The 24,449-nt window shown below is 35.0% G+C and overlaps 1 protein-coding gene across 7 annotated transcripts in view; it reads right to left on the bottom strand.

The window, feature by feature from the left end:
* The window catches only part of LOC109110540 (dmX-like protein 2), a 67,352-nt gene that overhangs the window by 30,660 nt on the left and 12,243 nt on the right, over window positions 1–24,449 (bottom strand). For all 7 annotated transcript variants that reach the window (XM_042743664.1, XM_042743663.1, XM_042743667.1 and 4 more), the window contains exons 2-12: window positions 14,820–14,945; window positions 12,110–12,181; window positions 11,767–11,845; window positions 11,182–11,329; window positions 10,289–10,355; window positions 8,497–8,669; window positions 7,500–7,677; window positions 4,954–5,128; window positions 3,930–4,133; window positions 3,487–3,749; window positions 2,578–3,280 (exon numbers count right to left, since the gene is read on the bottom strand). In XM_042743664.1, coding sequence (XP_042599598.1) covers window positions 2,578–3,280; window positions 3,487–3,749; window positions 3,930–4,133; window positions 4,954–5,128; window positions 7,500–7,677; window positions 8,497–8,669; window positions 10,289–10,355; window positions 11,182–11,329; window positions 11,767–11,845; window positions 12,110–12,181; window positions 14,820–14,945 — 2,188 coding nt within the window. The remainder of the gene's footprint in view (window positions 1–2,577; window positions 3,281–3,486; window positions 3,750–3,929; window positions 4,134–4,953; window positions 5,129–7,499; window positions 7,678–8,496; window positions 8,670–10,288; window positions 10,356–11,181; window positions 11,330–11,766; window positions 11,846–12,109; window positions 12,182–14,819; window positions 14,946–24,449) is intronic.

The following is a 24,449-nucleotide window of genomic DNA, read 5'->3' as shown; positions in this document are numbered from 1 at the left end:
AGTAACTCAGGAAAGAAGAATTGTTAAATATGTTATTTTTGTTTTCTTTGCACACAAAAAGTATTTTCATAGCTTCGCAAAATTTAAGTTGAACCACTGATGCCACATGAACCGTTTTACCGATGTCCTTACTAAGATTCTGTGTCTGGGAACATTTCAGTTGTGTTACTGTCTATGGATCTTAATTTATCTTAAAAAATATCTTAATTTTTGTTCCAAAGATGAACAAAGGTCTTATGGGTTTTGAATGACATGAGGGCGAGTAATCAATGACAGAATTTTTATTTTGGGGTGAACTAACCCTTTAAGATAGTCTATCCCCTAATTAATTAAACAGTTTGTTATCATACAGACTGAAAGCGTGAATGGTCTCACTCCCTCTCTCTGTTTATGGGTGTGAAGCCTATACCTGTGTGCATGCATGTGGGGAAGGGTTGCGATTTTCGAATGATAATCTAATAATTCCCAGCAATCTTTGAATATTATTTTTGCTTGAAATGCTCATTCCTATTGAGTACTGAACTAAGTTCTCTTTCATGTCTTATCATTATCTTATATTAAACTGAAATAAGTACATTGCATAAGTATTCATACCCTTAGCAATATATTTTTTTTTTTTTTGCTGAAGCACCTTTATAGCCTCAAGTCTTTTTTGTTTGATGCTACAAGCTTTGCTCATCAGGATTTGGCAATTACTGTATCTGCCATCCTTCTCATCATCTCTTCACCTCTAACGTTCTGTCATGTTGGAAGGGTGGGGGGTGGTTGGGGGGTTGGTGGTGTTCATGGGACACACACACACATTTTCAGGTTTCTCCAGAAATATTTGATTGGGTTCAATCCCAGGCTCTGGCTGGGCCACTCAATGACATTCACATAATTGTCTATAAGCCACTCTTGCTGTGGCTGATTGTCCTGCTGGTAGGTGAACCTTCTGCCCAGTCTGAGGTTCTGAATGCTCTAGACTAGGTTTTCATTAAGGCCATCTCAATATTTTGGTGCACTGAGTGTTTCTTCTACTCTGATGAGTCCCTCAGTCCCTGCCGCTGAAAAACAGCCCCACAGCATGAGGCTGATACCAGCACACTTTACTTTTGGGATGGGACTCTGCAGGTGATGAGCAGTGCCTAGTTTCCTTCAAACATGATGCTTAGAATTGAGGTTCATCAGACCAGAAAATCTTGTTTCTCACAGTCTGGGGGTACTGAAGTTGCTTTTTTTTTTTGCAAATTCTAAGTGTGTTTTAATGTGTCTTCACTAAAGAGAGGATTGAGTTTGGCCACATCGCCTTAAAGCCCAGATCGGTGGAGTGTTGCAGTGATTTTTGTCCTTCTGTAGATTTCTCCTATCTCCACATATGAACATGGAGGCCAACTAGAGTAACCATCAGGTTCTTAGTCACCACTCAAACCAAAGCCCTTCTCCATCAGTGGCTCAGTTTGGCCAGAAGGCCAGCTCTATGAAGAGTTTTGGTTGTTTCAAACTTTTTCCTTTAAGAGTAACAGAGACTACATGCTTCTGTGAATCTTCAATGAAGCAGAATGCTTTTTTGAAATCTTTTCCAGATGTGTGGCTTGACGCAAACCTGTTTCTGAGCTCTACAGGCAGTTATTTTGACCTCAGGGCTTGGTTTTTGCTCTGATATGCATTATTAGTTGTTAGAACTATTATTAAGGCATGTTTGCCTTTCCAGATCATACCCAGTCAGTTGATTTGCCACAGGTTAACTTGAAGTCTAGTAACATCTATAAGCAATATGAATGCCCCTGAGCTAAATGTCAACTGTCCCAGATAAGGGTATGAATACTTGCAATGGAATCATTTAAGTGTTTTATTTTTTAAAAAATTGCAAAGATGTTAAAAACCTGTTTTTGCTTTACCATTATGGTGTATGGGGTGTAGATGATGTGGAAAAAAAGTAATTTAAAGCAGTTTAACATAAGGCAGCAACATAACATAAAACATGTTTTGTTATGTTGCTGCCTTATATATATATCAGGGCTCAACATTAAGCTTTGACACACTCTTTTCATACAAAAAAAAAAAAAAAAAAAAAAAAAGTCCGAGTAAATATAAGTTACTTGTCTGGGCGGAAATACTACTACTACTAATAATAATAAATTGTGTTAATGCACAATAAAATAATTGCTGCCGTTAATTAATTAACATGTTAACTTGCTCAGCCCTGCTTGATAGGGCATTGTTAGGCATTTTACTGGCTGGTGGATTATTCATTGATAGGTAATTTCTATGCTGCTCTGGGTGGTTCCTAGGGTGTTTCTAGGATGTTCATAAGGTCCTGGGTTGTTGTAAGGGAATTGCTTGGGTGATTCTGTGTGGATGCATGGGTGCTACTTAGCAGTTACAAGATTGTTCTGGTGGCTGCATGGACATTGTTAGGGTGTTCTGCTTTATAACTCATCAGTCAAAAAGTGACAGCTCTCATCATCTCATAGGAAAGTTATAGTGCAGGTATGTATTCAAAGTATAGGGTTTTGTTTAAATTGTGCTCCCTATTTTATCGAATAACAATGAATTATATACCAGGTATGGATACAGATGTGGTGTTAAACTCACCAAGCACTGAGCTAGGGATGAGTGTTGGCAGCCAGGCCACATTGGAGAATGCAGATGTGTGCAGCGAGTTGATTCGTGCTAGCTCCGACACGCCCCCTGTGCAGGAGAGTGGGCCAATGTGATCGACTCTCCAGAGGATCAGCTCACTGTAGATCGCATTGGGGTCGTGGAATGTAAGCGTGGCTGCATTTCGCAGTTGTTTACGGGGAATGCCTCTCATTGGCCTGGTGGGTTGTAAAGCCACGCCCCCATTCTGATCTCCATCAACGTTTCCAGATCCAGAGGGCGTCAACAGTGCATTGTGATGAGATGACGTCAGCAGCAAGGGAAGTACCGTGTGACAAGCCAAATCATTTAGATGGAAACGGTGTCCGCAGTAACGGAATTTGTGCGAAACTGTGAGGACGTTCGAAAAGGCGGACTTCTCAGCAAAGGTCACAGCCCATTGGTTGAGCGAGCCGTCCACGTGTTTGGAAACCATCATGACAGCAGGGCCGATGACAGCAGCAAGAGAGTGTCCAAGAGCACTGAGCCCGGCGGACGCAGATGCACTCTGAGGAACCCGCCGCTCGCTTCTCTTATCCTCCAGAGCACTGCAGTTGTCTTGGTCCATAAACGTACACGCGTACATCATGATGTTCTTACTAAGGGAGTTAGCATCACCTGTGGGGAACGCTACCGGAATACGAGAGGAGAACGACACCTGAAGGAGACAACAAATTGATTTTCCTTTGTTTATCTGTGTAATTAGTAGCGTAAGTGTATTAGTGTATTAGCATACATTTTCAATGGCTGCTGCCAGCAATTAAGGAGCATAGGCTTGTTTATATTTCTGAACATAATACCATACCTCAGAACTATCATGATGCATTACTTGTCATTATCATGATTTCTGAATGATTATCTTACCTGAACCTGTCTAAAGATGCCAGGTATAAACTCATCCAGGTATTTGATGTGCCAGACGAGGAAGGATCCATCGTGTGGGTGAATAGTGAAGAGCATGTCTGGACTTTTGTTCCACTCCAGGATGAGAGTCTCCAGTTTCCGATCCAGCAAAACAGAGGGTAGAGGAGCACTGCTGCTCGAACCAGGAGAAGAGGCCTTGGTGCTGCCCTCCTGATCTCCCTCCTCATGCTCTGAAGAGCCCTTATCAGACATATCATCCAGATCTAAAAAAACCCACAAAAGAGCACACTATACAATATACTGTAAATATGCAGAAGAAAATCTTAAAGAAACAATAATGATTAACAATATTTAACAATAATTAACAACAAAATTTAAATTTTTGAAGAACTATCCCTTTAAGTCTAATCTATATGCTAACAGGTTTATTCATAAGGTAATACCGAAGTCAAACTTGGCTGCCCCCTCCTGCTCAAAGTCTTCAGTGGCTTGCTCCAGGTGTTGCTCAGAAAGTTTGCGCAGCTGCTGCATGAACAGGTCCATGGAGGTGGTGAAGCTCAGATCTTTATTATTCAGCCAGTGAACCACAAACCCTCCGCTGACGTCCTCAGAGAACAGGCCTGATCCAGCCAGCATTGCGGGGATATCTGATGACAGAAAGAAAGATCACGCTACTGTCAGTGTGAGTTTGTATGAATGCATACATGTACAGTATATGTCCATATGTGGCTTACAAGCACTCTTTTTATTCTGAGAAGATCATACTTTTATCTTCTAAACCCCACCCATAAACTGGAACAGAAAACGTCCTGCATTTATTTGTATATATATATAAATAAAGATTATTTAGTATTATTGTTTAATAATATTTTTAATATGTTTAAGATCTGCATATTTAAGATATGCAACTCGTCTATCTATGCATTTTTATTTTTAAAGTAAAATCAAGTTAAAATCAGGGGCTTCTAATAGCTTTTAAGGAATGCATTTCTCAATCATCACTGTATTCAGTTGCATTATATGTCTTGTCCCCACACAATAAAAATTACAAAGCTATGATCAGAAAAAGCATTTAAATTTGGGCCTCTGAATAAAACTGGTGTATTTTTTTTTTCTCCTTGAGTATGAGCTTCCATTTGTCCTATACTGCATCACACAAGTTTAAGAATTTACTGTATCATACTAGTTTAAAAGTTTACTAGAGCCATAAAAGCCTGATGCATCAAATATGATACTTTAAATAAAAAAATAAAAAAACACATGCAAACTTTTTTTTTTAGTATATTGTCTGAAGGTTCAATAAACTGTTCTATTAAAAAAAAAAAAAACTATGTATTTCTTTATGTAAAATAATAAATATCAGGCATAACAAGGTTAAGCTGCTTATAAAGAATCTCTATGCAATTATATAAAATTTTGTTCTCATAAACCATATAAACACAAGAAATTGTGTGTATGCATGTGCACCTGTGTTGGGATTGATGCTGGCAGAGATGTGGAAGTGGCAGAGGGCGTTGGCGTGGTGTGAGATGTGGCGGTGAGTTTCGTGGGACCCCAGCTGGCTGGGCAGCAGCTCAGTGTGGGCCACCAGGGCGGACGATCTCCTGCGCCCCCTACGCAGGTGCTTGAGGTGGTGGATAGACTGAATGGAGACAGACAATTTTTACCATCGCAAATGGAATTCATGTTCAGCAGGCCAACAATCAAACAGAGTGTGGTACTCTTAGCCTCAAAAACACACTTTGTCATGTGTGATTAAAGTTTTTCCCCTAAAATCAGTGCTGAAGATGCAGATTCTATATGGGTCTACAGACGGCACACGGAGACAGCTGAAAGTTGCAATATTAATAAAAATACACTTAAGATGTGACACAGCCATGCGTGTTTGCTAAACTGAAAAACTAACAGCCTGTGATTTTATTAAACACAAATGTATACAAACTCACAAAAAATTCTGTCAAAAACAATATTAATTTTACAACAGTTTTACAATATCCTAACATCTAACATTAAAGAAATACAACTGAAAGTGAAAATTTTATCATCAATTTATGCCAATTTATGTTTCTGGCAGTAGGTGCCTACCCTCCATACCCATTACTGACGTTAACACAGGAAAAATGTGTAACTGGCGCCTTGCAGATGCAAACGGGGTAAATAATGTGTTTTTGCTTTCTTATAATAAAGTTAACTGCACATCATGTTATTTATTACTTATCAGAGCTGTTCAAACCAGAGGCCATTCATCATGCTTCTGTTTTTCCAATAAAACCACATAATCCACAAAAAGATGAAATCATCATATGCACAATTATATTAAATGAAGGCCATGCACAATTTTTTTTTTTCCCTGACTTTGAAGCACACTGCCATGTAAAACTCTATGTAATGTAAAACTGCCCAAACACATAAGTGCTTGCATCTTTCGAAAATTATTGGTTGATTTTGGAAATGGGATGAATAAAACTCAATTAACTAGCCACTATAATAAGGCATTTGTATTACACAGGGCAGTATTTATGATACATGTATTTCAAAAACGTATCTCAAATATAAAATTTTTCAAATATTTGTTTTTGACAGGGTTGATGAAAATGGCTTCATAATTTGTATCAAAATACTTTAGTGTTTTGTATTTTCATACACCATAAAATACCACAAAATATTTGTCAAAAAAAAAACATGACTAAATAATAAAAACACATACACATATATATATATACTCTGTATATATATATATATATATATATATATATATATATATATATATATATATATATATATATATATATATATATGTCCACTATACTTCTACGGCTCTCAACAGATTCAGTGGTAGAATTTGGGTTATTACTCCTTGACAAGTTATGTTGCTACTTCATTTAAAATGTTCGTAAATCGTTTAAAACGCTAAAATGTTTGTTTTCAACTTCCAAATAGGTGTCCAATGATTGATAAATAAATATTTGATTGCTGAATATTGTATCCTAATTGAAGAAGCTCTTTAGTAGGATCATGATTTTGCATACCTGACACATAATATATTATTATATTTATGAACAACAATCAAATGATTAATTAGTAAGGAACTAGTAGCTATAAATAAAGGTGTCATCAGTTATCTTCTTATGAATTACTTGTTTGTCACTGAGTCAGTGTTGCTGATGCAAAGTAGGCCCTTCGTTACCAAACACCAAATAACTAAATTAGGATACAATTATATTTAATTTGCAAACTGTTAAATATTAAACTGTTGGTTAGTTTAAAACTAACCTTCATCTGGGAAATCACAGGGATATGTGAATATTTGATCTGTTAACTGGTTGCATATGTCAGATTTATTGCCAGTCAGTGCAATGGTGAAGGCCATTTTAAAAAAGCATATTATTCATTATGCAAAATATTCTGAGTGTTCTGAAATCAGATCTGTCTAGATTTGTATGAAGAACAAACCGAAAATAATTCACAGGATATTTTTGTACATATTTATCTTATGTAGTACATTTGTGGTGCTTCTATTTGGTTGTTTTGCCCTGTTTGATGCTTGACTATTTTAAATTGCCAACCAATTTGTCTACTGGCAGCAAGATCTGATTTTCATTAAACATGTATTGCTTGTTAGTTTTTGGTTTACATGGAGACAAAAGGTAGGCTGCTGCTTGTTAGCATACAGATTTCACACATCCTACTGAAGATGACAACTGCTGAGGAGGAGATCTGTTGCAAAAAATCATTCAATACTTCTGCCATTCGACTATTTCAATATAACTTAGAAACAGACATTTATTTCCATTTCAGAGTGATTTCAGCCTTGATATCTAAGCAATTATGATTTAATACGTAAGGAACACACAAACAACAATGTGATTATTTGACTATATTGCAGGAACAGTGTGTACACATACACCAGAGACTACAGACATAGCAATAATGCACCAATACACCAATAATGCAATTTTGTCTGTATGATTTCAGACTGGTGTTTATGTGCATGTGTGCTTTTGCACGCTGACCTCCAGAGCGTGCTGTATCTTGTCTTTCTGAGCTATGTTTGGCAGAGAGGAGCTGAAGCTGCTGCTGTTCTCTGAGATCTGCCCCCCCAGCAGACTGTCCTCAGGCAAGAGGGTCTCACTCCACAGACGACAGATGCCATCCGCGCAGGACGTCAGCAACACGTTACACACAGAGCCCCTATGACATACACACACAATGAAAAATATGCACAAACACGGGTGGAATTCACAGTGTGAGTTAAGGGTGGGCGGTAAGACTAAAATCTCAGCAGCGTTTCCTGCACTGCTAAATCTACAGCGCCTCGGCAAAGAAACTGTAGATATGAGGTTGGAGTCAAAATTGAACGGAATGAGAAATATTTAACTAATATCTAACTCATTTACTAAAGTTTTGTCTCAAAATCTTTTAAGATTTGTGTTATTTTTTTAATAAAAAAAAAAAATCATAATTACATTATTAATTAAATATTTCAAACATTATATATTTTACCAAAACAGTAAAGAATTTGAGTCCTTTTTATTTTACACTAACAATATAAAAGACAATGTAATAATTTTGCCTGGAAGTTTAATGACAAAAAAAGTAATAAAAAATATTAGTAAATATAAATATATAAATAAATAAATAAAAAAGTCAATTATGGCACTAGATCATCTAGTTTTGAATAATTTGTTCTTTTAATTTTTTTACGTATGTATGTATGTATGTATGTATGTATAAATTAATGATCTGTCTAGCATCAGAATTAATAAGCAAAATGAATATCTAAAAGGTTACTGAATGAACCACCTTTGAAGTCACTGCAAAATAGTCAATACATGCACAGCTGTGACTGCACATCTGCTGAATTCAACCCCCATGCATATATCTACCAAATGGTAGAAATGGTTTAGCAGTGTATCTACTAGTTGACATATTGCTACTATTGCATGGAACATTCTGTCATACCACCCACCCTAGTGTGAGTGAAAGAACCTGCGGATGTGTTTGACATACTTGGGCATATATTTACTGGTTTTCCTCCAGGAGAAGCCTGTGACTGTACGTGGATGCGCCAGATACACAAATGAGAAATGAATCGCTTGGATCTTTTTATCAGTCACGTCCGGCATCACCACTGCAGACTTCCATCCTGTGGTGGGATACCACACCTTCAGCAGACAGTCATCCTGAGAGAGAGAGAGAGAGAGAGAGAGAGAGAGAGAGAGAGAGAGAGAGAGAGAGAGAGAGAAGTAGAGAAATAGATGTGCTCCTGTAATTTCACATTTTCACACCAGGGTTCTTACACCTTTTCCAAAGTAAAATTCAAGCACTTTCAAGGTACATTTTCATGATTTTCCAGCACTTTTCAACTGTGGTAAATTACATGTTTACATACATACTTGAGTTCTTATATACGTTATTATGCTGATATCAAACCACCTATGTGGATTGCATATAACATTGCCTAAAATAACCAATATACAGTATATAAATGATCAAATTAAAAAAATAAATAAAGGCTTAAATTAAAACACATCCCCCCCCCCCCACACACACACTTCACTTTGTAAATCGTTTGGATTTTTGAAGGCACATTAGCAATTTTGCATTGTTCTAAACAAAATCAGCAAATTGCCAGCATGTGGCACATTTAGAACAGTACAAAACAGTGACAATGAAGTGACAATGACAATTAATGTTGATTATGTTTTTTTGTGGGGGAAACGACACGTCATATTCATTACATTCTTCAAATTGGTAATTTTAGTAGCATGAAAAACAAGATGGTTATTCAATTTCGGGATTAGAAGAGAAGCAGAGAAGCAACAATAATGTACACTATGTGGAAAATAATGTGTTTTTTGAACCTTAAAGTAAGCTATTTAAGCTTAGCAGTATTCTCTAGCGTGAAGACAATTGTGGATTAAAAAGGCGTCTTTGAACACATAATTTGAGAAGCAACTAATAAAACTATGAAACAACATAAAAAAATACTTAAACTAAAAGACTTAACTAAATATTTCACTGAAGTATACAAAAGAACTGTTGTGAATCTTTAAATCAGTTCATTGAAACCATCCAAATTAACTTATCTACTAAAATAAATGGGAATGAAATTTACTGCAGTTTACTGCGGAAAAGAGTGTGACGTGCTATACTTATCGGAAAAATTTGTAGTACAGCCAGTTTACTACAGTAGTCAACATTTGAAGTGGATTAAAACCTAAAACCAATGTGCGTTCTTGTCTTAGGACAACTTTGATGAACTTTTTTGATCTACTTCAAATGTTGACTATTATAGTTAAGCTACACTATTTTAAAACGCTGAACTTCTTTGATGCTACTGGATGCTAATGTTAGTGTAAGCATGGATACTTAAAAGGGTCATATGACATTGCTTAAAAATAACATTATTTTGTGTATTTGGTGTAATGCAATGTGTCCATGCGGTTTAACCTTACATAATATAACCTAGCCTTAAATAACAGATAGCTTAGCTAATAGATTGTACAGTAGCTAACTACTAGTTTAAAAGGCTAGCTTTACTGTAATTTAACTACTATGAAGCCATAGCTTCCCGTGCTACTCATATTCATTAGATTCCCAAATACAAAACAGCATCTTCGTTCATACGGGAACCAGACAATTTCTTATTTTATACATCACAATGATAAAGTTTTTATACGGGATAGGACTAGTGTGTAGTACTTAAAACTAGCATTACTTATAGACTTATATTATATATACTTATATATCGCTTATATAATATGCTGTGTGTGTGTCTGTGTGTGGAGGGGGGTGTTACCTTTCCAGCTGTGGCGAAATATTCTCCATCTGGAGACCACTGAGTAATATGAACAGCAGCAGCAGTCCTGACATAAAACACACATAAAGCAGAGCAATTTACACCCACACAAACACAGGTAAACATTTTGTGCATTTCATAAAGAGCCCTCATAAAGAGTGTTCTGAAGTCCCACATAACACCTGCATAAAATAATTTCACATTTTCACAAAAAAAAAAAAAAAAAAAAAAAAAAACTTCTATTTTTACTATTTTTAAAATTATTTTCATTATTAATCATTATCATGTCAGTCAAAATTTTAGAATTTGATGTTTTCTGTTTCTATTTGTTTTCATTCTACCCTCGCTAACTATAACCATGCATTTATAAAAATCGTTAAATTCTAAGATAACAGCAGCCAGATAATGAACACTAAAATCCATCCAGCTTTAAAAGGTAAGCTGACAGTCCCATAGGATGCTATTAAAGTTATAATTAGTGAAGTAAAGTGTTGTTCGGCCAAGTATGGTGACCCATGCTGGTAATTTGTGCTCTGTATTTAACCCATCCAAGTACACACACCGTGAACACACACCCAGAGCAGTGGGCAGCCAGTGTTGATTTAATTAATTTAATAGATTTTCAGCATTTTTTACAGCCTTTTAATTAGCAATTTCAAACACCCCGCAGTCCCCTCGCAAACTCCAGCTTGAGAAAACCCTGGGCAATATTACGTCTACATATTACATAAAATTCTTATTTCAGAAGAGTAAAAGCATTCTTTTTCCATTATACGATCCATTTAAATAATTTAATTCATCAAATGTGCTTTAACGTTCAGTAAATCAGACAGGCGATATTAAAGATTTAGTATGCAGACAGAAGTGTGGTTAAGATCTTAAGCTGCACTCACTTGCACTGCCAGATACATTTCCAGTCGTTGAGCATCAGCTCATGAGCTCTGTCATCATTCAGCTGACTGTCCTCTTCCTCTATCAGCGCGTCACTGGTGGGAGGAGCCCACAGCTGCAAATGCTCAGTCGCTGCCAAGATACGATTGCCTACATGAAAAACAGATGCAATTAATATTGACCGTTACCATATACATAACAAAAGTTTGGGTCCACTTGTCTTGTTTTATATTATTATTATCATTATTACTATTAATATTTCCCTCATTTTATAACAATAGGGAAGTTATCAAGATTATAAAATAACACAAATGGAAATTTGGGGATTATTATCATTATGGTTATTATGCAGTAACCAAGCTAACAAACCTGCACCATTTACCACTTCAAATCTCAAGTCTCATGTTTTGTTCTGTTTATTCAAACATAAATAATCCAGAGTTTGCGCTTAAGTCAGAGAAATATCTCCTAAACGTATTATTTAATCAGAAAACCCTAATAGAATTAAAAAAAAAAAAAAAAAAAAAAAAAAAAAAAAAAAAAAACATTTATTTCATTCACAGACAAAGTGTATGTTTCAAACAAACCTTGCGGGTCCCAGGCCAGATTGTAGGTTATAGCATTGAGAAAGAACTGACCAGTCTTCTGCCACTGGTAATTCAGTTGCTTTAAAAAATAATAATAATAATCAAATGTATGTATATATACTTTTACACTAAAAAATTAAAATGACATTAATGATAAATAATTTGTAACACTAATTAATAAAGAGTTTTTGGTAAAAAATGACTGTTCAAAATCAGTAAAGTACTCTCAGGAAGATATAGAAAACATATATATTTGGGTAAATTACTAAAGATGTCAAAATGTCCATAGTAATCATTATCACTCTCTGAAAGAAGATCCAGTGTCTTCCAGTGCAAAACTCACCTTGTGACGTTTGTTTGGGTTGGAAGCTATTGGTTCAAAAATACAAACGGTATTTCCATAGGATGCAGCAATCTAAAAAAAAAAGAAGGTACAATTATTTACAAATTATTTATAATTACCATAATAATAAAAGAGCAGTTCCACCATTAGCAAAGAGGAACTGTGAACACAAAACCATGTCAAAAACCCAGTCAATGCAGGTAACTGGATATATGTTCATCTATTCATGTTTGTACTGTCAGGAGTGAGTTTTCCCAAAGCATGACGCAATTCCTCCAGCGGAATGCCGCTGAATCCCGTGAGCAGTCATTTAGAATTTAAATAAATGTGTTGTGCTTCACAGAATATCCACCAGATGGTGCATGGAACAACATACTGGATCTACAGGCCAGACCAAATTGCTCAAACACTTTGAAATGATTTGTCTTGACCGATTGTTAAATATGCTTATAGTTTATTACATTACGTTTCATTTTAAAACTATAATTAACATAATTATCAGTGTCTGAGAAATTATTAACTTCCTGAAAATGTGATTGTGAGAAAACATTCACAATAAAATATTAATAAAATAGTATTAGACACAAATGTTTGATATGATAATACGGACACTGAAAATATGTATTTACACATGACTGCATGAGTGTAAAGCAGATCATTATTTAATGTCCTTTGTAAACAATTTATTGGACTAGCATATACAGTGCCACCTGAAAGTTTGTGAACCCCTTGCAGAATCTGTGAAAATGTGAGTAATTTTAACAAAATAAGAGAGATCAAACAAAATGCATGTCATTTTTTTTTTTTTTATTTAGTACTGTACTGAGTAAGATCTCACTAAGACCTCAAAGCATGTTTACATTTAGTCCACAAGACAAAAAATAGCTGAAATTATTTAAAAAAACCCATTCAAAAGTTCAGTTCTTAATACTGTGTGTGGTTACCTGGATGATCCACAACTTTTTTTATTTTGTGATGGTTGTTCATGAGTCCCTTGTTTGTCCTGAAAGGGTAAACTGAGCACTGTTCTTCAGAAAAATCCTCCATGTCCTGCGGAATCTTCAGTTTTCCAGCATATTTTGCATATTTGAACCCTTTCCAGCAGTGACTATGATTTTGAGAACCATCTTTTCACATTGAGGACAATTGAGGGACTAAAACACAACTATTAAAAGAGGTTCAAACGATGAATTAAGACCCAGGGGGTGAAAACTTTTGAACAGGATGAAGATGTCCAAATTTTTCTTATTTTGTAGAAACATTTTTTTTTTTCCATTTAGTACTGCCCTTCGGAAGCAACAGAAGATACTTGCATGTTTCCCGGAAAACAAATTAAGTACAATATACCTTGATCTTCAAATTCAAAAAGTTTTCACCCCCCGGCTCTTAATGCACCGTATTTTTTTAGGAGCATCAGTGAATGTTTGAAACTTTTTTAATAGCTGTGTTTGAGTGCATCAATTGTCCTCAGTGTGAAAAGATGGATCTCAAAAATCATACAGTCACTGATGGAAAGGGTTCAAATATGCAAAAGATGCTGGAAAACCAAAGATTCCGCAGGATATGGAGGATTTTTCTGAAGAACAGCAGTCAGTTTAATAGTTCAGAACAAACAAGGGAAGGAAACAAGGAAAATACCCAAGACTGGTATTTTCGCACTTCTGTGAACAGAGAAAACATAAAAAAAAAACTGGCCATTTTAACCAACCACACACAATTCAGTTGAGCTTAGGAATGCAGTGGCCAGTCAGAGGCGTTCAGATGAGTCATCGCTGAAACTCATCAGTTTTGTTGAGAGCGAGTGTGTTCTCTTTCTGAATTCCGGACTCTTTGTAAGCAAGATTAATTTCAGAGTGTATATAGCTTTTTTTTTTTTTTTTTTTTTCTTAACTTAAACTCGCAATAGATCAACATTAGTCATAATGTCACTTTATATAATTTATTCACTGTTTGAATAACCGTGGAAAGGAACCGTTATATAGGCTAATTATCTTTCTAATGGTTTTATTAAATTGTAATCACGTTAAATACAAATTCAGTCCCATTAAACATTTTTTTAGCCTACATGACACCCATGTCTGGTTCTTGCCTAAAAAGACGGGTTTATGATGTTTAATACATTTGGCTGCTTTTAGCCAATGTCTGGTCATCAGTGACTGATGCCTGTGTCTAGAATGTGGCTGAAACACATATATTTTATATATTTTGCTACATTTCTCTCTCCTGTCCCAGTCTTCAATTCTATTTTCAAAATCAATGCTCTCCAGACATTGCTCTTTTAGATAAAGCACTCCAACCAGCTTGAGCAGGACTTTCTTTCTGTCCATCCAAGAACAGATGGCCAAAGTGCAACTTCACTGGGTAAAGCTAATGATGCAGCAACTAAATGAGAGCAATTGGTATATCTGTACAACACTGTGAAATGTACATTAATATTTACACACACACACACAAAAAGGAAAACATAAAATGTTCATTACCGATTTACATGTTTGTTAATTGGCCAGCTATTAAGTTCAATTTGGCCAAATCAAAAGCTGATATTTTGGTTTAGGAATGTCTGTTCTAGTCAATAACTGCCCACTGTTCATGTCACTGTTTCACTAGGGTGGATTACTTTTGTAATAGTATTCCACATTTGTTCAGTGTTTTGTATTGAAGGTCTGCTATAAGCATTAATGTAAATGGAAGAAGTGTAGTATAGTCTTACCCGGCCAAGCTGCTGTGAGCACTCCACACAGCCCACCTGGATGTTTCCATTCTGAGCTCCAGGAATAATTTGAACACACTCAAAATCACTTGCAAGGATCACGATATCACAGCCTGAGCCATAGGCCTAAAGAAACAGAAATCACTCAGTTAAACTCTGACATTTCTAACAAATAATGTAACACATTGCAATACAGATGTCAAAAAGCCAAGCAAAGACAATGGTCCACTTCTTCAACAAGAATTTCAACATTCAGATTATGCTTCTACATGCATGCAATTAAATTTATGCATCTCCACATTATTTATTCTGTGAATTATTGTAAGACTGTACCAACAATTTAAGATAGACATATGACTATAAATGATTATAGAATTATAAATGAACAGTACTGATTCTATGTCATAAACAAAGGAAGACAGTCATACTTTTTCCATCGAGATCTATAAGGTTCATATTCAAATTCATAATTGTTGTTGTTGTTTTTTTCTATTCATCAAAGAATCCTAGAAAAAAGTGTGACAGATTCAACAAAAATATGAAACAGTTTTGAACACTGATAATATAAACATATGTTTCTTTCTTTCTTCAGCAAATAAACATGAATCATAGAATGATTTCTGAAGTATCATGTGACACTGAAGTTTTTCTATCACAGGAACAAAAATACATTTAAAAAAATACATATTCAAATAGAAAACAGTTTCTTTGAATTGTAATAATACATTACAATATTACTGTTACTCATCTTACTATTACTAATTTTTAGAGATGCATCGATGAATTGGCCGGTGATATTTATTGGCCAGTTTTTGATTATTTTAAAGCCATCTGCATATCAGAAATAGCATGAAAAGGGCCGATACCAGTGGTTTAATAATGAACAGCATGGAGTTAATTAACTGGAATTATTATTATTATTATTATTTTTTGTGCAATTCAAATCTATTTTGTGCAGTTCTCCTCTATGCACACTAGACACTTTTCACACACACTGCTGCATGTACATAATCCCACAAAAGACTCAGTAATGAAACACAACTGGAAAAAAAATTCTCTTTGCACATGTAAAGTATTATGTGAAGCATTCGTATATTTTTCTTTTTCAGTCTATGTATAGGTAAACATTTATATACAGTATATTCATATTCAAAATCTGTCAGTAGGTCAGTTGTGTATAGGTACGGTGTTTATGTGAAGCATTTGTATAGTTTGTATTTTTTTTAGTTTATGTATAGGTAAACATTTATATATAGCATATTTAAAAGTCAAAATCTGACAGTAGGTTAGTTGTGTATAAGTTTATACTGTTTTAATTCATTGCTGTATGTCTGTATTTATGAAGCACCGTGGTCCTGTGAGGCACAACATTTCGTTCCACTGTATGTCCACACATGTAGCGGAATGACAATAAAGCTTGACTTGACTTGAGACAACGAGTTGCATATCTGTTGCATAATCCAATGTTTTTCTCTGGGCAAAATAATTAATTATCAAAACAAAATAAAAACTGTACAAATTGTAGTTTGTCAGACGGCATAGTACTGCCTTATGCAAACGTGACGTTGACGCATCCAACGAGTGAAATGCCCGCTCTCAGCTGTAAATTCATCATAGTTAAGTCACAATTATGCCTGCACAATATTGAAAAAAACACACATTGCAATATTTTGTTTTTCTGTGATGTATATTGCGATAAGAAAAAAAAAAATCACCAGATGACTTGAAAAGCTCTATTTGGAAAAAAATAATCAATGATTGGGGTGATTTTGTAGGTGAGTAAATAAGCATAGAAATTAAGCAACTGTGTTTACAGGGATACTTGCTGAGACATGCATTTTGACAATTCCACGCATGTGTGTCATTTCAGGCACAAACAGACGCAGAAGTGAATGGAATTTGGTGTTTACGTGCATCTGATTGGCTACTCCGGACATAAGCGGCAAAATACTATAGAACCCATATAATCAGTGATGCTGTCTACACTGGACACGACGCGACACAACAAATCCGACAGGAAACTTATGCCACATTCTATCAATGATGTATTTACCCAAAGTTCAAATTATCTGCAAAGTTCACTTTGTCGCTTCCAGTGTAGACAGACTTTAGCTGTTCCGGCACGAGGCATTGCGACACGCAGCTGTCGCGTCCTTATTAACCACGTCTACTATTTCAAAAAAAAAAAAATATTTTTTCATAATAAATCATAAAAAATTCTCCTCCTCCCCCCCAAAAAATTTAAAAAAATTCAAATAAATGAAAAAACCGACAGGACCCAAAACACATGCAACCTTCGTTGTGGTTAAACTTTGCAATTATTCCAAGTATCACCTGCGTTTCAAACCCCAGTACCTGGTTCACTGTTGAGTTTTGATGTTCCTAAATTGGCTGCAGTTCAAGTGTAACTGCTTTGGCAATGTAGCATAGTCAAGTAATGTGTGCAGTGTTTCCCACAGGATTTTGTGAGACTATGGTGGGAGGTCCTCGATTCCTCTAGTGGGGTTCTAGGTCCTCAGTTCCCTTCAGAAATACATTCATATAAACCCCCACCTCGATATTTATATTTTTCTTCCGAACAGTGAGCTTGCTGTGCCTGGACAGTATTTTCTGTGGGTCTGTTAATTTTAGGCCATGCTTACAAAAGATAAACCCTTGAACTTTTATTTTGGTGGAAACTTCAGCTTCTGTGAAAACAGGTTAACAAATATTACAATATTTCATTAAATTAGTAAACATTTGCCCATTGAAATGTTGAAAATTGTTGTGAAAACTGGAACACAATTTGAAAAAGTTGTGTCCCCAAACATGCTAAACTCAGCGCATTCAATAAGAGAGTTCACTGCATTTACTGTGAACGGAGCTGCTCTGTGACGCGGAAAACACTGGATCACAAGCTGATCGCGTGCGCTGCGCAAAGTGTGCACTTCACTTTGAAACAAGCAGCAACAGACTTGACAAGTCATATTACGCTTTCGGTTTTTAATTCGTTTGACAGATACTTGCCAAAGCAACGGCGTGAAACACAAGGTTAAAGAACTTTTATAAGTATAAATTAGGGATGTCAACGATTGATCGATTAATTGTCGATAAGAGATGCAATCAATTAAAGCTATCGATGGTCGATTAACCCATTTAATTTTGGGCTGCGTGCAACTCATGCGCACTCAACACGTGCGAACGGCTGTGAGTGATGATGACGGTATATAAACACATCATCATTCATTCACAATGTACAAATTAAGCTTTTAATGTGATTTAAACCTTTAAAAGTACATTAAAATAGAAACAACACAAAAGTTCTTCAACATGGAAAGCAATAGAAATGTAGTAACCAAGTAATTTCCCCAGATAACGGTTTCATATCGTGTGCTTTGCAGGGCTGCAGGACACAGGACAGAAAGGCTATCCTACAACTTGTTAATTCGTTCCTACGACTTATTTATTTGTGGCAACTGTCCATGTTTCATTAATTTTGCTCCATAAATAACCCATGAAATAAAGGAACAAATTCATAAATCGAACGAATTCTTTAATTTCCCTTGCCGCATGTTTACCACAGTAAGAGATGCGAAAACAGTGATTAAAAGTGAAAGACAATAAAATAACCTGCAAAATTAGAGGGTTAGACTGTGAAGATTTAGGAAAAGAAACAATGCCTAAATGTTACTGAATTTGTGGAAATCGTGACCAACCGGCAAACCAGAACAAAGCCACATAAATGAAGACTATGGGCTGGAACGCATCCAAAAGCATGGTGATGTAACATTTTCCAGTTAACCTATTATTCCTTTAATAAACAAAGCTTTTATACCACACTTGTCATAATCAGAGCTTATAATTTGTAAATAAATAATTGCTGGATTCAAAACAGCAATTAATAGGTGCTATGTGACCGACACAGACAGTACGTTTTCCCGGAGCATTGAATGATGTCACTAAATGGTGATGCCACAACAAGCATCGTTCACAAGTTTCTGCATGGACCTCACTAGTGCACAGGTTCTCAGGCACTGGGGCAAAATGGGATACTTTAAGGAAAATGTATAGCATATATAAGTAATAGGCCTAACATAAAAATAACAATTTGTTTTCATCATTTTTTTTTTTTTAAATATGCTAAATATATTGGACTTAAATAATTAAGATAACGGATTTAAAACAGAAGTGTCTCCATGCGGAATAGGAAACAGTAAACAAAGTAAAATGATCTCAAACGTACGGCACGCTCTCTTCATTTTATCAAATAAACATAATCACATCTATTTGTTTTATAATCCTGCTACTAGCATTTTATTCAGACTAAAACCCCTTTAATTCAAGTGAGAAAGCGTTTGTTGTGTGTGTGTGTGTGTGTGTGTGTGTGTGTGTGGCTTTTGCACATCCTGTCATGCCGTTGACTGCGTAGCTACAATAGACGCATTTTGCAGCATTAAGGTTAACAATTAATCGATTAATTGTTCGTTAATTTAAATGACAATCGATCATGGAAATGACTGAAAATTGACATCCCTAGTATAAATATAACTACGGTTTATTATGAAACTGTGGCGGGACAGATTAGACTGTGGCTAGTTAATGAATGGGAAACACTGGTGTGTCATAACAGAACTGAGAAAGAGTAACGATTCAGAAGGGTCATATTTACACACCAACATAACATTTACATTGATACTGTAATTATACCATCAAAACACAATGTGTTGTGACAATTCACAATGTTGTGGTAAAACTACAAAATTACAGAGTTAAACAATAGCAAAAAGAGTGTAATGCTCTACATAGAGTGGGGAAGTAAACATCTACACACACACACACACACACACACACACACACACACACACACACACACACACACACACACACACAGTGTTGGACTCTAAACAGATGTGCCCATTTGATGAGCTAAATATGCTTACTGATGCATCCTGTTTTTTCTGGGTAACAATTCCAGTTGCACATACTCAGTTCAGCATTTTAGTCATGTTTTGCATAGCACAATACTACTCATTATGGTATTTCAGAAATGTAGAAACTGGATGATCGGCTAAATGTACAGGGCACAAAAAAAGCCAGTGTCCGCTACATTCATTCTGCCGTGGCGGGCCGCCACACCAAAAAACATCCCTTATAAATATATTTTTTTGAATTTGACATAGAAGATGAAATACTTTTCATAAAATTAGAAAATGTCATTACAAAGGTAAAAAGAAAATGCCCCTGTAAATCACTGAGTCAAATTTCACCTTATATTAGGAAGGGAAATTTTATCAGAATTTTTTATTATTGATCAGAAAGTGCTCCTATTTGTATTTTTTTTTTTAATTAGGAGGACAAACTCCCCTAAAAAAGAAAAGTAAGTGTAGAGTGCTGTGTAACAGTATAATAGATCCATGCATGAGATCTTAAAGAGACAGCAGCCTAAATAAACCTGCTGCTGTCTGTCATTACTGTCTATTTATACAGTTTCTGTTGTAAATTAGTACCTATATATTATAGTCAGACCTAACTGGGGTGCACAATTAATCGAATGCGATTGTCACTTGCATTTTGTTTGTAAAGCTGGCTCTGTAATCAGCAGTAAATCATCACCACCTGCTTTGAGATGGAGCAGCATTTACTACACAGAGCCATAGTTCACTGACAAGTTACACAAAAAAAAAATAAAAAAAATTTCCTCACGATTTTATTGCACCATTATGACAGCTGTTTGCATAGCTTCACAGTGAACTACGGCTCTGTGTAGTAAATGCTGCTCCATCTGAAAGCATGTGAAAATACCACATTTAATAACATGTATTTACTCCAAACTCACTTCATAACGTCAGTCAAGTGTTTGAAATAAATTCTTCTGTGAGATGATGTGGCTTCTTACACACAATAATGCACGCAACATATTTCACAGTATTCTAAGCAGTGATTAACGCACTGCATTATAAATATACTTTATTTTAATGAAAATTATAATAATAATAACTCAAAATAATAATAAAATATCATAATAATCTTTTTATAATTCACGTTGAAACAATAGAAACAGTTTAACCCTTTGTTTATCCAGCTACGCTATAGGCATTTGCTGAGTTTCAGCACGAGAGCGCCCTCTGGCCTTTGGATGGAGATTTACTGCTGATCACAGAACCGTGCTTCACTGAAACATACGCATGACAATCACAGCTTCTGTCGAATCATGATTTCGATTCCATTTTGATTTATCATGCAGCCCTAGACCTAACTGAAAAAATGTAAGTACTGTTAATTTAATTTGTCTTATTGTGTTTGTTTGTGCTACATTAATTCATTTGTTCTTATTTTATTATTTACTATGTACTAGGCGTGGCCGTTATGAGATTTTGACGGTATGATAACTTTAAGCAAAAATACCACGGTTTCACGGTATCATTGTTACAGCTCTGCAATGTGTTATTTTTAAATGACTGGGAAATCTATATATATATATATATATATATATATATATATATATATATATTTTTTTTTTTTTTTTTTTTTTTTTTTTTTACCGGACACACAATATATTTTGTTTTTTGAGCAATATACAGAATATTTGAAACAGTAGAATTAGTTTATTTTTTCTTTAATTTGTTTACTAAAAAGAAAAAAAACAGAGACTGCCATCTTTATTTAACCTAAATCTGTAATTACAGTTATTTAATTTTAGTTATATAATTCATATACATATAATTTATATCATTTCATATCATTTTGTTATATAGTAATAATCATACACATAATTTGATTTAATAATAACCCAATTTGAAGCAAAAACAGAATGTTCTGACAAGTTTTGTGAAATTATACTAGATACCTGAACGAAACAAACAGCAGAAGCTCTGAATGAGATGCATATTCACTTTCTGACAGCAGGAGGCGACTCTTGAACACCAGATATAGCGTTTCCTTGGTTACCACTGTAAACAAAGCTGCGCTGAAACACTGCTTTAATATGAACTATACAGAGATGATATGAAAAGAAAATACCACGTAAACTTTTCAGAAGACAGTCAGCTCCTCTCAGAAACACATTCATATAAACCCCCTAAATTAATATTGAAGATTTTCTTCCAATAGTTTGTGCATCATGAATAGTGAGGGATCTGCCTGCTACAGTATTTTTCTCTGTGTGTCTGTCTTCAGCGTCTCTGGCCTGTGTTAGCGGGCGTTAACAGACTTCATATTTTCACATAAATTACACTTTGGAAGATTATTGCATTGCAATGCAGTTTGTGCAAGTCCAGAACAGAGAGTTGCAATAAGGCAAAAAACGATTGCTGATTGCGTAAGAAAATTAGGCAACCTTTGGGACATACTACTTCTTCACAACTGCGTCTTTAAATGTGCTCTGTTGCTTAGTTACACGCATCCCATCACACTTTAAACTGCCCTGTTGATCATCTTGTCACATCCTTCGCATTTTGTTTCATTTATCATCCTACCATATTGGAGAGGAATGAAGAGGCATGTTGATCTGCCACTAGTGAGTTTTTCAAGCCAAGAACTCTCTTGATGTGATTGCATAACGAAAGTTGATGACCAAACTTATTATAAAAGTTCACAATATTGCTGCAGATAAAATATGATGTGGATAACATTAAATAAATATTTTTTCATCATGTTGAAAAAATACTGATTATTAATCACGCAAACCCCTTTGTCTAAATGTCTCTACTGAATGGACGGTCTCGTATATCCTCCATGTTTGTAGTTTTTCAACACTTATTTGTGTTTGTAGTTCGAATCGAACTCACATCCAACATGCAATAGGCTGTGGACAATATTAGCCATTAGTGTGTAGAAATATGTACTTTTTTTTCACTAGAAATAGTAAACCCTCGAGGGACTTTTGGGATACCCATTTCAACAATTTAGGACACACTAATTATATTTTTAAATGTTATTTAAGATGGGCAGTATGCAAATTGGGACACAGCAAATATGTTTACATTTTAATTTGTTGAAAGGCTTAAACCACAAAATTTTGACTATATAACTGGATGTACTAACGTAACAAGGCTAGGTGACAATGTACCATGCCAATAATTGAAACATTTATTACTACTGTGTACCATTCCATTTTTTTAAATAAAACAATGTTCACTATACAGTATATACTGTGGAATACGTAGAAAACAATACATAAATTCAATATTGAACAACGCCTTATTCTGAATTCTATATATTTCAGCATTGATGCCGTGGTGCATTGTGAACATCCTTACACACAGGTTGCCACAAGCCATTCAGAGGCAAATGCTGCACCTGTTGTCCTGAGCTGTTGTTCTGAGCAGTGTCTGTGTGTGTGTGTATGTGTGTGTGTGATGTACGTGTTCTCACCCTCTCTATGACTTATTAATGGGAAGAGAGCACAGAGGCACTGAAAGCAAACGAGCTCAAAATGACACTCAATCCCATTATAGACTCCACTGGGCCACATTACTATGAGGTGTGCATACACAGAAGATGGACACATTATAACACTATATGAAAGCATAAATCTAATTAGATTTCGCTATTAACCAGTCTCCTAAATTGGCAGTCTTAACCAATATTGTTACAGCTGTTTGTATTTTATAATTATTTATTTTGTACGGTTCTTGTTAAAATGGTCTAATCAGTTAATTCATTCATCATACGTTATCAAAATTTATCACGATATTCATTTCATACCATTGATGGGGAATGAAATGCATTCCACACATTTGTTAGAATTCAAGAATGACTGTAAACATTTGTTTGCTTACAAGTAAACTCAACAGAGTAAGATAGAGGTTTTATTTTTCCCCTAATTCTTTTTTCCAATTTTATCTATTTATTTTGGATTATGTGACACAAATTCATCATCAAAATTGTGTTCCATTAAAATTAAATCATATAAATGTAATTTTTTTTTTGGTCAAGTAAAGTGCATAACAGAACTTCCATTTAAAACATAGATAAAATTAAATAAAAAAAATTATATTTAAATAGCATTAATAATAATAAGTCATTGAAGGCCTAACGTTTTAATCAGCGCTGGGCAACGATTAATCGCATCCAAAATAAATGTTTTTGTTTATATAATATATGTGTGAGTACTGTATATATTTATTATGTATATATAAAGACACACACACATACAGTATATATTTTGAAAATATTTAGAAGTATATATTTATATTCATATAATATGTATTATATTATAAATAAATATATTTAATATATATATAAAAAAAAAATTCTTAAATATAAACATGCATGTGTGTAATACTGTATTTTTCGGACTATAAGTCGCACCTAAGTATAAGTCGCATCAGTCCAAAAATACGTCATGACGAGGAAAAAAACATATATAAGTCGCATTTATTTAGAACCAAGAATCAAGAGAAAACATTACCGTCTACAGCTGCGAGAGGGCGCTCTATGCTGCTCAGTGCTCCTGTCACCTATCAGATCGGCTGCATATTTTACCATATTTTTACAGTCTGTAATCTGCAGAATAGGATTTTCTTTTAGGGGGCATTTTGTTTGCATTCAGTCTTTCTCAGTTGTCTTTAAGTTAATATTTCAGTTAACATTCTCCAGTAGCCAACACTTAATACATACAGCGCCCTCTCGCGGCTGTAGACGGTACTG

Source organism: Cyprinus carpio, chromosome B18 (assembly GCF_018340385.1).
Source record: "Cyprinus carpio isolate SPL01 chromosome B18, ASM1834038v1, whole genome shotgun sequence".
Lineage (NCBI taxonomy): Eukaryota > Metazoa > Chordata > Actinopteri > Cypriniformes > Cyprinidae > Cyprinus > Cyprinus carpio.
This window is presented reverse-complemented; position numbering and strand designations above follow the sequence as displayed.